This window comes from Sapajus apella, unplaced genomic scaffold (assembly GCF_009761245.1).
Source record: "Sapajus apella isolate SASKATOON/1434 unplaced genomic scaffold, GSC_monkey_1.0 scaffold37, whole genome shotgun sequence".
Taxonomy (NCBI): domain Eukaryota; kingdom Metazoa; phylum Chordata; class Mammalia; order Primates; family Cebidae; genus Sapajus; species Sapajus apella.
The window spans coordinates 7,847,798-7,864,620 of NW_022436977.1; the positions used below are offsets into that span (position 1 = coordinate 7,847,798).

Consider the following 16,823-nt stretch of genomic DNA (forward strand, 5'->3'; position numbering starts at 1 on the left):
TATGGTAAGCAACACCTGTCATAGAATGAACCTGCTTTTTTAAATAATACATATAATACATACAGAAAAAAAGGCTGCCACAATTGTGCTCTTTCTGATACCTTCCAAAAATTGACATGTTAGATAAAGTATCTAAGATTTTGAAATAAACAAGTGAATAATACCATGTTAAACACTAGAATTAGAAACCATTACATTGTCATTTACGATAAATAACTCCTGCCTTAAACTTTCGAGTAGCCCCTCCTTTGGGCGGGGCGTGAGTGGCTATGAGACAGAGTCTTGGAGTCCAAGGCGAAGGATCCAGTTAAAGGAGGGAATGGCGTGGCAGGGAAGCATTTGAGCACATGACTCAGGTTTGACAAGCAGTAAGCCAAGTTCACACCTTATCACAGTCCAGGCAAGAAAGAGGTGAATTGAGGGGCACCAGCAAAGGCAGAAAAGAGTAGTTTGAAGTAAGTCTGGGATGCAAAGAACCAGATCTAGGGAGATCAGTAGTGAGCCTAGGACCCAGGGCCAGGGCCAAGTGCAGGAGAAGTCAAGGGCATCCACCTAGGTGGCACTCTCAGGTCATGCAGTATTATAGGAACCTCACTCACTAACTGCTCCAGAATAAGGCGTGCCTGGCCTCCAGATACCATCCACAGCCCGGAAGAGAGAAGAAACTCCAAAAGCAGAAGAAAGCACACCACCCTTAAAGTGGAACTCACATGGGTGACCCACTTTCTCTAAAGGTCACTGCATTCTCTTAATTATTCCATTTTTTAAAACTTGGTAATGAATCAGTGCTGCTAAAACAAATGCCAGTGACTTTTCCACCAGAGACTTAGAAAAACATTAGAGCATTAGAGCGATAAAGGTATCCCTAAACAACAGGGTAGGTAACAACACTAAGCTAACATCCAGATGAGATTCTCAAATCTGCCTGTCTCCTTAGTGGAAATCGGAATACCCAGCATAGTGTCTGGGGATCTGTGTCTAAACAGCACTGTGCACAGGTCGACAATATTAACAGTTAATTACTGATATGGAAAAGTATTCATCTGCTTCGTTCCCATCCCACTCTCCTTGCTTAAGCTGGGCAGAAGCATCTAAATGAAAGCAAAGTCAAATATTAACAAAAAAGCATCCCCATGCCCACTTTGCCATGAAGGAGTGGTAGAAGTGGAGAACTAGCCAACGTCTGAGGGACACAGGGCCTCTGAGCACACTCACTCCATGAGCCCAGTCTCTTAGCTCATGTAGACTCATGCCACCCATTGCTATGACTGCGGCTACTACTGCTACTTGTCAGCAAAACTGTCATGTTCTGATGAAACACCAATGCCTACAGCAATCTTAACAAAGATCTCTATAAAAATAAAGCATACATGAAGGATATTTCAGTTCAACACATGTCAGCCAAATAGATTTCTCTTTATCAGACACACTTCGTGAAGTTGGTTGAACCACTTCAGGCAAAATGCCAGTCGTGATAGAAGCAAGCTAAACTCCTCTTAGAAGAGTGCTAAGATGACAGTGTTGACATCCATTCAGAAAGGACACCCTCAGGGCCACCTCTTATATGCAAACTGAACCAAACCACATGGACACCTGGCTGTTTCTGTACTTTCTGGGGAGTGATCTGGTGGGAGCACTTCCTTCCCAGAGCACTAAGATTCTTCAAGCTCTCTTCCCACCTCCTTAGCAGATGTCTTTGACAGCTTTTCCGTTAGGTAAGGGTTCATCTTCCAAGCCTCCACCTGGAACTTCCTGAATGATTCTTTGGTAGTCTTTTTCATTGCAGCTCCTTCTTTGATGTCTACTTAAGTTCCTAAAAATACTGTGAATCTCTGAGTTCTCTTGACTCTGCAGTTTGAGGCTGTACAAGTCAGGGTAACAGTATGTGGGTGTTTTCACAAACAAGAGCCCCACATCGTCAAATTTTCCTTTCAAAAGTATGTCCTTCCTGTTTGCTTCATTGGCTCATCATAGATAAATACCACCTTTTCCCAGCAGAGTGTACAAGTGTTCTTCTAATCACGAACAATAAAGGAATCGCTTCCAACCCAGAGCAGGCTACCAATTTATCATCTTCCAAAGAGCCGGAGACTAAATCTGGAGAAGAGCTCGTGCGACATGATCTGGAGACAGTTCAATTGAGTGGATTAGGTTTGTGGGCTCAGTGCTATGGCTCCTTTCCCCTACCCCCAATGTGCCTAATGACCAGTCATGAGAAGTACTTGAAATCCTCTAAACACAGGGCATTTAGCAAAAGCGGACTTTTGTGTGTGTGCACATTTCAGCACCCCACACAACAGTTTTAAATTGCGTGCCAGCAAATGGCTGAACCGTTTAAAAATGGAAGATACTTGGGATGAACAGAATTTAAATTTTAAAAATTGCTTTGTGTGTAAATACTCTTGTCAAGGGACTGACGGCTAAGCTAGAAAACAGCACAGAGCACAAAAGAGAAGAGAGAATTATACCCAAAGATCAAATGTGGCCAACAAGACTCCCCAAGGGAAAGATGAAGGGCAGCCCTCTGCATAGGTCGGGAAATCAACATTGCTACCTTTGCTTTTAATTCACTTAACTTTAGGTATACACAGCAGGAACCCATTGCCTGGTGGTAATAATAACCTCCATTAGTATTTATTTCTTATGATCCAATTAACATGTTGTGTATTTTATAAATGTCATCTCATTTAACTCTTACAAAAACTGGGGTATATACGATTATTAACCCCATTTTATAGACAAGGAAACTAATAACTTTTCAAAGGTCCACAATAGTAGATGCAGTCCTGTCTGATGCTAAAGTCCGTGCTCGTTGCTCTCCTTCTAGGCCATCTTTTGTCATATGCACATAAAAGTCTCTAACTGCAGGAGCATGTGGATTTAGGGACTAGTAATGTGAAGCCTTGTTTGGCCAACTGGCTAAAGAGATAGATACTCAAAGCCTCAACTCTCTCAAGAGGTATTGCACCTCTATCCCCCTCATCCAGTTTGTTTCCCCAAGGAACTGCTGCATTATGACTACAGCATCACTCTTTAAAGAAATCTAAGAGATGACCATTAAATACTTTCAAAATCATTCCTTAGGAATCATAGTAATATTCTGCTTTGTCTTGAACTTGAGAAGTGGTCATTGTTAACATAATTATTTCACCAAGATATACTTTTCTTCTCTTTCTAAATGGGTGCAGTGTGGCCAAGTGTAACGTCTTCTGTGTAGACAGAAGTGAATAATTTAAACCAGGGCAAGGCAGACACGTGCATACACGCACAGTTGGAAGAAGATCTATGACAATCACTCTTAGTCTCTGCTAGTGGTCGGTTCCCAGCTTTCAAGGACTTAGGTGGATTGGATTCTGTCCCTTTAAGTTTCTATCATCTATTTAACAAGTGTACCTCATCCCATCTTAATAACAATCTCTCTAGATGGGTCTAAATAGCCTTTGAGAAGTTGGTATTATATGGATACCACCAGGCCAGTGCAGCTATTAAGAGTAGGCTGTCAGGCCAGGTGCAGTGGCTCATGCCTGTAATCCCAACACTTTAAGAGGCCAAGATGGGAAGATTGCTAGAGGCCAGGAGTTGGAAGACCAGCTGAGCAACATAGCAAAACCCTGTCTCTATTAAAAAAAAAAAAAGAAAGAAAGAAAGAAAAATTAGCTGGGTGTGGGTACATGTGCCTATAGTCCCACCTACTTGGGAGGTTGAAGGGGGAGGATCACTTAAGTTGGAGGCTTCAGGAAGGTATGATGGAAACACTGCACTCCAGCCTGAGCAATAGAGCAAGACTTTGCCTCTAAAACCAAATTTAAAAAAGAGTGAGCTGTCACAGAATCTTCCCAGGACCACTGGCAAGAAGTGAAGGTCTCCTGACAGTGCCCAGAGAGTCATAGACTTGGACCAGCTTTCTGACTTCTGTGCCCCTGTCCCTGGTGACTATCTCCCTGGCTTGCTTTCTGTTGAGCCCTGCCTATTCTGAGTTCATCACCAGCTTCCCACCTCAGGCATAGGAGTTTCCAAGGGACACTGGCCAAAAACACGAACATGAAGCCCAGCAAGGAGAGCCAGGCCACTGCTCTGAGAATGCAGGACAGCAATTGTCAATTGGGCTGCATATTAGAATCACTTATAGAGTTTTTAAAAACAAAACCAAACCCAGTGCTCAGTCTGCCTCCAAGCCATCCGCCAAGTTCAGGCATGTCTTAAAGCTCCCCAGGTGATTCTAATGTCCAGCTTGGGTGGAGAAACGCTAATGAGAAAATCAATTCCTTCTACCTTTGCACTTTTTAAACATCTCATTTATAGCAAAGTGGGGTAAATTGCAATTGCTTTCAGCAAAAGAAGTCTAAAGAAAATGCCTCCTCTACAAATGAACAGAAACTCCCTTCAGACACTGTTGGAAGAACATTTCCTATCCACAAATGGCAATGGGAAATCAGAAGGAAGACATGATAAAATGAAAGCATGCCTAACGGCTACACTGGGAAATAGTTTAAAAAAAAAAAAACCTCTTAAGAAATTAATGTTTATTCAGCTGAACAATATCTCTGCCCATTGGCAAAAATGTAAACTCACCCTCTTGGAGGGCAAATAATTTATTTTTTCCTCCACTTTCCCCTTGGCAGGACAGCTGCTTTGGTTGGCAGCAGATGAGCCATGGTGAGAGCAGGTAAAGAGGTGTGAAAGACTGCGGACTGAAGAAGTCACACTCAAAGATGTGTGAGCAGGGGGCATTGTGGGGGCCTCAGGATCCTTTCTTGCTTTTTACCACTCCCAGTTCTCCCAGATTGCCCTTTCCCAGCAATCTAAAGAATGCAGCTTGACTCAAGACCAAAGACCAATCCAACAAGGCTTTTCAACAGGATCATAAAGCCCAAGGGCAAGACTACCCTGGAACCCACAAGTGGGTAACATCTTGACAGCAGGGCCCATATCTGCATGACCCCCCACTGTGTACCCAGCCCCAGCATGAAGCAGGTGCTGGTGGGTATCTGCTGAATGGAGGAATGAATTAATTTCCCCTTGAGGCCTTTTTCTTTCCAATCCCGCAGCATTTCTCTGTGTTTTCTGGCTATAAGGGGTACGTGTGGGGCATTTTTGGTTTTGTTTTCCATTTTTATCAAAGCCAGAATCAGCTGGAGGAACTAGTGATGAGGATGTCACTAGTTCATGGATGTGAATCCCCTGACATCCATGAAGAAGGAGACTTACTTCAGTAGAAAGACCTAGCCTGGGGAGGAGTACTTGGTCCCACATTTCACAGAAGACGCTTTGCACTGTGTTTTCTCACTGAACTTGACCCCATAAGACATGTACTAACCCTTCATGTCAAAAGGGCTTACTCCCATCATGAGCCCTTCCTACATAGTACAAGTCCTACTGTCTCACACCATGGAAATCAGGTCATTTTTCAGCTAAGGATGACAAAACCTGGGCCAGTTATTTTTTATTATTTATTATTACTATGATAGAGTGATATTCCACTGAGGTAGGAAGAAACGTGTTTCTTAATGTTTAAGGATTCCAAGGATCTCGGTAGTAATACCTGGACATTTTGGGCTAAAACAAAAGAAGCCCATCATTTTAATAAACTAAGTTTCCTCACAGACATTATGGCCAAAAGGATATCAACAATGGATGGAGACGAGACTCCCATCCGTGGGACTGTGAGGCTGTGATGAAGACCAGCTTCCAGACCCACGTGAGGGAAGGAAAAGGGCCCCTAACAGTCTCTATGCTTAAAGGCTGCCTCTATGCCTGGGGACCCAGAGTTTGCAGATGAAAACATACTTTTCTTCTAGAGTCAGAGTTCCAGATTCATTTCACAAGTGACCAGTTCAATAGTCTAGATTTTTCAAAATTTGCTCCAAGTGATCTGACTTAGTTGTGATTTTGCTGATTTTGCTCATTATGCAACATAATGAGAAGGCTGAGCTCCTAAAAACAGGCACAGCATAGTAAACAACAGAGAATTCTTTATGTGATGAACACTTAACCAAAGTTACCAGACTTCCTCCACGGTCTTTCAGATTACAGAACACAGAATTTGTGGAGGAACACTAGAGAACTTCTAAATCAACTTCGTACTTTGTACAGAATGTACCCATAATGAAGGGATAAATGCTTTACTGGTGCAGCCAGTACTAGGAATCTTTTGTTTTGAATGAAGAGCGGCAATTTGCCTCTTTGAAAGTTATCACCCAGTGGCTCTTGCCTGGCCTTGCTTCACGACACAAAACAAAAACACATTCCCTCACAATCTCTAAGATGTGAATTCAGCTCTCCTCTCTCCTTGGGCATGTCTTCCCCAATTCCCTGAATTACTCGAGTTCTCAACTCCTTTCCAACCTGGTCTTACTCTTCTGAATGTGCTCATCTGTCAATCTACCAATGTTCCTGGACCATGTTTCTAATTTTTTAAAAAAACGTATTCACGTAAGTGGCTTTAGCAATTGAACTTTTAAGCTACCTTTCTTTTTTTAGATGGAGTTTCACTTTTGTTGCCCAGGCTGGAGTGCAATGGCATGATAGCCCACTGCAACTTCTGCCTCCTGAATTCAAGCGATTCTCCTGCCTCAACTTCCCAAGTAGCTGGGATTACAGGCACCCACCACCACACCCGGCTAATTTTTGTATTTTTAGTAGAGACAGGGTTTTGCCATGTTGTCCAGGCTGGACTCAAACTCCTGACCTCAGGTGGTCCACCCGCCTTGGCCTCCCAAAGCGCTGGGATAAGAGGCATGAGCCACCATGCCCAGCTGCCATTTTTTTCTTACATAAGTTAATGTAGTATGCTGGGCAAACACAAACTATTTAATCAGGCAGCAAAAATTATTAGGAATGAAAAGTATCTCTCTCTTTTTTTGTTGTTGTTGGTGGCGGTGGTCTACATTCACTGTTGAAAGCCAGCCAGCCCTAAGGGTGCTAACTCTAATGGCATCCTCAATTTTAGCTGATGATTTCATTCCAATGACTGGGCCTTCCAGACCACAGACCACATCAAAGCTTAGAGAAGCTTATCTAGAAGATATGAAATCACAGATAGTAAAAGGCAAAGCATGGACAGTGATCTTTATATGCATCCCTATACACACACATATGTATGTGTATGCGTGTGTGTGTGTGTGTGTGTGTGTGTGTGTGTGTATTCCTTCACTCCCTTCAAATTGGTATGTTTGGTACATTCTGGAAGTAGGTTAGAAAAAGAGAATTCTAAACTTCTTTGAAAGTGTCTTTTTAAAAAGAAACAATGTCTCTGATTCTGGTATAGCCTTAACCTCTTACAGGTAAGGATTTAAATGAATTAGAAGCCAACCAGTAAGAGGTTTTGTTCAACAGTTCTCTATTATCAGATACAAGAACAACACAGACACCCCCCTGTGGTGAGGTGGGAGAAATGCAATGCCCCACAATTAGCCACTCACATGGGGGAAAATAAGGGATGCCCTTGCCCCAGACTTCGTGTTTGTGAAATTCAAAAGCAGAAAAACTGTTCCCGGACAGCCAAAGTTCCCCAGGATGCTAATCATGGCAAAGTGATGCTTGTCCTTGGACAACACACTCCTGACATCTACCTAGTGTTGATGATAGGGCAGGACCTCCCTCCCCATTACTGTCACGGGCAGTGCTCCCGCCTGCATACACGAAAGGATTGCAAAGGTGCGTGCATGGCTTCCTCTGCTATTCCATTGCTCCCCAGAAACTTGCATGTGAACCAATATAAGATACGCATGATTCAACACAGTATAACTGCACTTCTCGCTTGCGGACAAGATTTTATCTACTATGTGTGTTTATCCTACACACAGTAAAACAAGATGTCCCTTCCCATCCTCACAATTCCCTGACCTTAACCCCAACATTAATATCCCCAATATTTTAGAGATTGATAAAATAGATATATTTTTAATCTTTCATGTGTCTGTTATGTACATAGATTATTTATTAGAAGTAGATATGCTTTTTATTGTAATAATCCATTAATAAAACATAACTTTTTAAAGTAGTGCTTAAGGTAAGGAAAATTCTTTTTCATTTTTTCACTGCCAACCAAATGTTTAACTAAATTGAAACATTTTCTTTGCAAGTTAGAGAATTAGACTCAAGGGAATTCTTATAATCCTTAGTACTAACTGCTCTTTTTCTATCAGATTCTTCCATCAGATTTTTTAACTGAGCAAGAAGAAAACCACAGCAATATGTGATCAGCTTTACACAGCACGGATTTTCTTTTTTGGAACATCACCACAAGAGAGGCAGATTACACTGACACAAGTTTAAAAATTTCTCTTTTCCTCTTAGAGAAATGGAAATGTTCAACTTACCCGTTTTTTCATTTAGAAAAAAAGAGAATAGTAAATATGCCCACACAGTAAATGTATAGCTTGGTTTCCTGTTACAGAGACAGTCAGGAGAGGAAGGATGGTGGCAATGGAAAAGGAAGAAGAAACAGGAGTGGGAGAAGAGAATGAGGAAGGAGGGAGAAAAAAAGAGAGAAACATACAAGGGAATGAAAGACACACCCAGAAAAGGATAAAGGACAAGAATGGTAGCAGGGAGAGAGAAACGGACAGCTGTGGAGGCAGTGCAGGGACCCGGGCTAAATTCACCCTTCCCATCACCCTGTTTGGTCTCCTGAGCTGTGGGTTCCCACGCAGATGATCACTGTCCTTTGACAGTGGGTGAGCTTATGAACTGCACTTTCCAGCTTTCCTAACTGTAACCCTTTGACTGGGGGAAACTCCTCTTTTAGGGGCATCATCATCATCAGTCCATGGGGGACATGGAGGAAATCCTACTCTGGGTCTAAATGGCAGTGGCCTGAGCACCTTGGCTTGTGGGCCACAGGATTTGTTCTGGGGCTGTTTCCTCACCACAGGAAGCAATCCCAGGCCTGTGGCCTTTTCCAGATGCTTACCTCCTCAACCATCTGCTTGACTTTCTTCTGCTGGCAATGCACCATGTCATCTAGGTGTCTGATCCGCTCACGTAGGCTGGCTGATGCCTCCTCCAACTGCTGATACCTAACACGAATAGGAGAAAAAAGGAAATGAGCCCTGAAGCAAAGCAGCAACAGCAGTAGCAACAGGCCACAGCTTTAAAGAATATTGTCAAGAGGGCCAGGCATGGCGGCTCATGCCTGTAACCCCAACACTCTGAGAGAGGCCAAGGCAGGAGGACTGCTTGAAGTCGGGAGTTTGAGACCAGCCTGGGCAGCATGGTGAGACACCCATATCCACAAAAATAAAATAAAAATAGAAAGAATGCATCTTTGGGGGAAGCGTTGGTAAAAAAAAAATGTAAATTTTAAAAAATAAAAAAATTCTGCCAAGAACAAGAAACCAAATCCCAGGATGCGTTCTTTTTACTTTGTGTGATGACCACACAAAGAGGTGTGTTTACCAGCAAACCACCTCAGTGATTACCAACAAACGACCAAACCAGAGGAGCACAGGACTTGTTTTTACGTTCCCATTTCCAAGTTTTATCCCATATAAGGACAGTTCTTTTCCAGGGACTCAGAGAGAATTTTTTGCACCATTTACAGATATGAGAAGCCTCTGTTTTGGGGTTAATAAAATACTGGAAGATTCAGTAAATTACTTTGATGGGGGAACAGGGAAGAAGGGGTCCAACAACACAAAATATCTGAAACCAATGGCAGAGTACCGAAAAGTCTGGAATTACAGTCGCTCTACATATCCTTTATTTTTGGCAAATGGGGAAAAGTTGAAAGACCTTCTCAACATCAAAATAGAGGAAGGCACATCACAAAACATTTCATACTTTTGTTTTAAAACAGCACAAATTACTCTCCGACGTTGCTTATACTCTCCAGTTCTCTGGGGCCGCTGGGGCTGGACACTGGAGGAAGGGTCTATTTCTCGCACCCCATCTTTGCCTCAGCACTATGTTAAAGACTAGTAAGCCTCCTATAGCTCTGAACACTCTGAAATTGCAAATGAGGAAGGAAAAATGGGTATTCTTTCAGCACATACTATTTGGCAAGCAGCAAGCGCAACAGTCCTCTTAACAATAGTAACCTAGTGAGATGGGCACTGTTATCACCATCATAATCCTCTCCCCCTTTAAAGACGAATTTCCATGTTGCACAAGCAATTCTCAGGGAGGTTAAGTCACTTGCCAAAACACTCAAATCATCTCAACCTTGTTTTTCATCACTAGAGACCCCCGAATGGCCTCTCTGCCTTTTAATTTTTAGAAGAGACAGTGTATATACTGTTTTCCATGCAGGGTTTAATGTACTTATAGCCAGGGGACATGGAAGGTTTTACTCAGCAAAGTTTGGAAACAAAGAAAGATGTTTCAAAATTGGTTTGCAAAGCAAAGGGTATCAGTCACAGTTGATGAGTTTTCTCATCAACAAGGCATATCCTGTGGCATTCAAGGTGATGGACATCATTAATAGACGAACTTTTGCACTTGTGAAAGTATTTGATGTGTCACTACACTAATGACCAGCCATGGTCTGCAAGATGTGGCTGGAGGCTTCCAAGGAAACTTGCTCCATATTGGAAGCTCTCAGCCCAATGTTATACATGCTTAAGTCCATAATAAGGGACAGTCACACAAATGAAAAGGCAAGGGTCAGATGAGGCCATAAAAACACAGTGTGTCTACAACCTAAACCCATTACATGACGAAAGGCATTACATCTTACCTTTCCTTGTCAGAACCAGTTATCTCCCCAGACATTTCTGTTTCATGTTCTAGGAGTTCAAGTTGCAGTTGATGACGTTCCTAAAACAAATGGAAACTGATATTTTAATCAATGGGTCCCAAGTTCAACAGAAAATGTCTATTTAACAATTCTAGCACTAGGAAGTCCAAGTGTGTAAAACCCTTGTTTGGGCTCAGCAAACCCCAAACAAGGCTCAAAACCGCCAAATCTGTTGTTGTGTATTTATAGAAACATTTACAGATCAGAGACAAACATCCCAAATGAAACCATTCAAGATTTATTTTCCAAAAGTATTCCATCAGCCCAGGCTCAGAGAAAATTAATAGTTCCAAATAATGATAATCAATACTTTAAATTGGTAGCTTGTGATACTGCAAAATTCTTTGTTATTTTCCAAATCATCAAGAAAAGAGGCTCTGGAATTCTGGCTATATCCTCTTTTCTAACCTGAGTGGTGTTTATACAAGTGTATTCACTTGTAAAAATGTGTTGTGGTCAGAATAATGGTCCTCCAAAAATGTCCATGTCCTAATTCCTGAAACCTATGTGTTATCTTACATGGAGAAAGGAACTCTGCAGATGTGATTAAATTAAGGATCTCAAAATGGGGAGTTCCCAGGTTATAGAGTTGGGCCCTTATAAGGAGGAGGCAGCGGGGTGAGAATCAGAGGGAAAGAGGCTGGAAGATGCTCTGCTACTGCCTCTGAAGCTGCAGGAGGGGGCCACAAGCTGAGGAGTGCAGGTGGTCTTCAGAAGTTAGAGAATACAGGGAAATGCATTCCCTTCTAGAGCTTCCAAAAGGAATCCAGCCCTGCCAACACCTGGATTTTAGGACTTCTGACCTCTAGGAATGTAAAATAATACACTTGTGTTGTTTTAAGCCACTAACCTTGTGGAAATTTGCTATGGTAGCAATAGGAAACATACACGCATCAAGCTGTGCATTTTGTACACTCTGCTATATACATATGTATAAGTTTACCCAAAAAAGGAGGAGTCGGGAATCATTTCTGTGGACAAAGCTGAAGAATGTTCATAAAAACATAGTGCCCATCATAACTGAAATTGCACTAAAAATATATTACAGACATGAGTGTAATAAATTTCCTTAAAGTGGATGTTGATCAAATCCTGCTCACTAACTGAGATTATTTTACTTTAGGTGCTTTTCTGAGAACTAATGTTCCTCATCTTCATGTTCAGAAATTCTACCCAGCAAACTCTTACTAATTACATAGATTCCAAACCTCTTTTCTACCAAATTATTAAAAGCAAATATTTGAAAATTTAACTGCCACAACTTTTGAAGCTGTAAGCTGTGGTATACCAAGAGGTAGGCCAAAGGCATGCGGAAGCAGTCTACCTCGAGCAGGAAGAGTATATTATCACAGAAAAATGTATAACAGCAAATGTAGACAAACTTTGACTGGGGTTTTGTTACTGTTTTTAAACGTCTATAGCAAACGCACAATCTTATGGCCTGGCCTGAGCTGAACATTCCTCCCTCCCCCATGTGGTTGAAAGTTTCACATTAGCCCTGACATAACAGTGATAAAAGCTTTCACAAGTGAATGCCTCCCTCAAAAAAAAAAAAAAAAAAAAAAAAGCTGTCATAAAGTAGAGCAAGGTCTAAATAACTTACAGCACACTTTTAAAATTCAGTTTTTTAAAATTGAGGTACAATAAATCTTAAGTGTACACTGCTTAATTATTTTTTACATTTGTAAGTACCTGTGAGATCCCTGCCCAGATTAAGGCATAGACTGTTACCTGTTCCCAGTAGGGTCCCTGGTAGAGAACACTCCTTGAAAGATTTTTACTGATGAGAAGAAAAGGTGTTTCAAATACAATGCTCAACAAGAGAGACAGTAAACTAAGATATACGGCAGAGAAGCCGGTCAAAAGCACATGGTTTGTCCTTGAGCAAAATCCAAAACAGAGAGCGGGATACGGATGCTGCCACAGCCCTGGCGAGGGACATGCCGTTCACGTAGTGTGAGACGGGGATTTGGCCAGATTCCTGCTCTCAAAGATTTATCCCTGAAAAGGAAACAGTGGAAATTCATCTATCTAATCTCATCTAAATAAATACAACCTTTCTCTAGCCAAATGGAAAGGGAGATTTAGAGAAAGGACCATAAATTTCCAGTCACTAAAGAGGACGCCAACACCACTTGGGGGAGGTTTTGTGCTTTCCTAAATGCTGTCAGGGAGGGCAGGCCTTACCAGCTCCCAGGCTCCACCCATTCACCCCACATGAGGGCTCCACGTGAAAATCCGTGGGGAAAGACAAGAAACTTTCCGAACCTCAAGAGTACAGTGAAGATAAGCGTGAAAATGGGTCGGGGTAAAAACAAGCTGACTGTGAGGGTAGACACAGGCAACCTTGGAACAAAGTAAAAGTCACAGCCACAAATGACTGAACCCTTACTACACACGAGGAACCATGCTTAGCACTTGGCATGGATTTTTCTCATTCATTGCTCACAAAAGCTCTAAGAATAAGGAGTACCATAACCAGCATTTTACAAAAGTGGAGACAGAGTTTGGAAAAATCAAGCAACTGCAAACAGCTAGGAAGAGACACAAGATTCAACCCCCCAGGCTGTGTGATTCCAAAGCCTATGTCGGTAACTACTACACGCGGTCTCTCTGTAGGACAGCCTCTCGCCCAAACCACCTGCTATGCTGCCTGCTCACCTTGCTTCTTTATGCTGCAGGAAAACCTGCCACCCAGAGAAAGAGCATCTGAGTGAACCGGCATCTTCTGCTGTTGTAGGAGAATAGTATGTGGGAGGAAGCTCATCTAGTTCTAGAAAGCCCCCTTGTTGCCCAATCTTCACCACCATCCCCTCTGGTCAGTACTAACGTTAGTCCTGATTAAGCCAATCATCTATTCTTCAATAAAAGATGGGATTCTGTTTTCCCAGGGGGGAGAAGTGAGATTGCAATTGACTCTTTAGTTTGTCCAATTCTCTCTCAAGTAAAAAGCTAAAGAGCTAAAAAAGAAGCACCTGGTAAGCTCTGAAGCTCCAAAGCACTGAACTTAATGCAGTTCCCATGGTGGTGACACCTCACCTTGTTAGGGGACAGCAGAGGAGCTTATGCTGCAAAATCCATGGGGTTAGGAGACCTCTTCTCAGAATCACATGAAGCCTGACAGTGACCTTGCTTTCCCTGTCCCTTCTCTGTCTCCATGATCAGATTGGAGATTCTTGGCATCCTGAATGAGTCACAAGGTGCTAATAATGTTACGGTCTTGGCAGGTCACCACTCTCTCCAAATTCAGATGCAGCCAGGGAGCCATTTCCAGAAGCCAGCCAGAGCCTTCGCCCTGAACTCCTAGGCCAAGAAGTCAGCCGTCACCTGCTAAAGGTCGCCCATCCCTTCTCTTCCTTCTCTTCCCTCCTTTCCTCTTTCCCTTCTCCCACCACTTCCTCCTTTTCCTCTATTTCCTACATAATTCTTGGCCTCTTCCCTTTCTCTAAACAGGCTTCATTATCCCAGCTGAGATCCTGCCTTTCCCATGTCCCTCCACTCCACTCATCAGCCTGCTTACCACACCCAGAGAAATGTGGCCTCCATTCCCCCAAGTCCCTGGCGTGTCAAGGAAAAGCCAACCCTTGAGACACATGCCCCAGAAACAACAGGACTGTGGTACTGATGTAACAACTAAATAGAGTTTGATCATTCAATGGATAAACTAAGTTCACGCCTGGGGCACCAGCAGAGCAAGGCTACTAAAATATTAATTTTTTCTACAGAATTTCACAAGAAATATTTTTTAAAGCATCAAAATAGTGACCATGGAAAAAATTAGAACTTTGTTGAGCTTTCTTATAGTTTATTTTATAGCTTTGTCTTTTTGTTTGGTTTGTTTAATCGCAAATGTGGGAGGTGAGAGGGATCCATATTCAGGGCTTCTCGTATCTTCAGATGGGCCTGCAGGGAAAAGTTTGGGCAAGTGGGCAACAGGCCCGACACTATGTCCTACCTTTTCCATGCGCTCAATCAGCCTGTCCAGCTCCCCGATCCTCTGGTCCTTCTCCTCTAGGCTGATCTCTGCCGCTTGCATCTTTTTATTGGCTTCTTCAATGGCTTTCAGAAAACTATTGGTTTCTTCCTGCAAAAGAAATAGACTCTCCTAAGTACAAGCATGGGGTACCTAGGCTACTCACCAGCCTCCAAGCAGCTCTGGCCTTGCTGTATCATTATTTCTCTTTAAAACCTGACTTTGGAACCTGACAGTGTCTCACAGATCATGAACTCAACCTCCATGATTCTGATTCTTACCTATGAATAAAGATATATGGCGTGGCTTGTTAATGCGCCTCACTAGTTTTCTTTTTTCCCTTGACTTTATGTCCAAAAGGTATAAAAGAGGCCTAAAAACATTTAATAACATCGAGTAAGTACTCAGAATGTCACTTCATTTGCCAGAAGTGTAAAGGCAATTAGGACCAGATTTGGAATTGAATGCAGACTTCCCAGATTCTTCTCCCGTAATGCAATGCATCAGCTCACTACTAAGAAGAAAACCCAGTCAATCATCGGCACATGTATTAAGCATCTAAGGACACAGATGAGCCAGAAATGGAGTCCCTGCCTTCAGGAACTTATAATCTCCTGGAAAAGCCAAGATGTGAGAAGCACAGCCCCAGTCAAATGGTAGGTATAAAAGAATTCCACAGTAAAAGCAGAGGTAGAGAGAGTGAGCTTCCTAAAGACAGATAATACTCTGGCTCCGTGACTGAGAGAGACTTCATGCATGGAAAAAGTGGCATTTCAGGCTTTTACGGAGCTTAGGCAGGATCAAGGACAGGAAAGGAGGAAATTTCAGGTAGAGAGAAGCAAATGGAGGAAGGGAGGGCACAGCTGCAGGCAAGCCCAGGATCTGCTTAGATGCTGGAAAACTGTCAGATGAGCTAGAAAAAGGTGTGTATTCACTGGGGTCAGTTGGGGGGAAATAGGGGAGGGACGGTGGGGGGTGGGGAGCTGGGGAGAGATAGCAAGGGGAGAAATGCCAGATGTAGGTGATGGGGAGGAAGGCAGCAAATCACACTGCCATGTGTGTTCCTATGCAACAATTTTGCATGTTCTTCACATGTACCCCAAACCTAAAATGCAATAAAATAAGTAAATGGGAAAAAAAAAAAAGAAAAAAGAAAAAGGTGTGTATTAACAGACAGGAACCAGGGGCTATTCTGAGCGGGAGGAGGATGAATAAAAGTAGAGTGGAAGACAAGAGGGAAATGAATGAGCAGATGAATAAATCCTTGATTCCTTACCTATGGCTGAGCCCACTAACCCACCTCTAAGAAGAAACTACCATGTAAGCATCACCAAAAATAATGAACCAACAATTGCCGGTTAGTTTACAGCAGCTGCAACATACACACCAGAAGTGCCTCCTTCTCGGCACTGTGCTTCCTCTGTTCTTCCTGCAGCTTCTCTTGGTACTGGCTGTACAGCTTCTTGGTCATCTCCCGCATCACCTCGGCATTGGCTTCTTGGGACGATTCCACCTACAAAGAGACTCATTTCAGAATGACAGCTTTCGCAGGGCCCGGGGAGCTGGCAACTTCCACTCCGTGCGTCTCATGTGGGGACTCGCAGAGATAGTGAGCCCATCCACTGGGTCCTGCGGCAGAGAGAAGCAGCAGAAACTTACAGGGCAAGGGAGGAAGAGGGGTGAGCAGAGCCACAGAAAAATAAAAAGCGGCATTTCACACGAGTTTTGGGGGCATTATCAGGACAAAGTTTTGATTCACATGAGTGACTTCTTTTTCAAAAGGTAGAAACTTACTTCTCTAAGCAATCTCATTAGGTGCATTGGCCAAGCCAGTTTTTAGGTAAGACCAGCTGAGCTCAAACAAGAAATCTCACCCTTTCCACACCTTTGTGCTTTCCTAAATGCTGCTTTTGGAAACATTCCAGCCTAGCGTGGGGAACACTAAGCTGGCACCCCTAGTGCTGAAGCAGGCCTGGCTTAGGAGGTGAGAAAAAGTCAGTGGAGTTGTGGGTGGGCAGGGCTTAGGTTGGGGGCGGCTGGGGCCTCCTGTTTGCCAGGCTGCGTCCTCACACACAGAGTTCCCGCCGTTGATTTTACGCTGCAGAAGGTTTG

The 16,823-nt window shown here is 43.0% G+C and overlaps 1 protein-coding gene across 3 annotated transcripts in view; it reads right to left on the reverse strand.

Annotated features, from left to right (window-relative positions):
• The window catches only part of MYZAP (myocardial zonula adherens protein), a 93,613-nt gene that overhangs the window by 37,476 nt on the left and 39,314 nt on the right, over window positions 1-16,823 (reverse strand). For 2 of the 3 annotated variants that reach the window (XM_032297329.1, XM_032297330.1), the window contains 4 exons: window positions 16,099-16,224; window positions 14,694-14,822; window positions 10,679-10,758; window positions 8,915-9,020 (listed from right to left, as the gene is read on the reverse strand). In XM_032297329.1, coding sequence (XP_032153220.1) covers window positions 8,915-9,020; window positions 10,679-10,758; window positions 14,694-14,822; window positions 16,099-16,224 — 441 coding nt within the window. Of the gene's footprint in view, window positions 1-1,813; window positions 2,124-8,914; window positions 9,021-10,678; window positions 10,759-14,693; window positions 14,823-16,098; window positions 16,225-16,823 lie in introns of those variants that run through there. The other variant, XM_032297331.1, reaches the window with a different exon arrangement.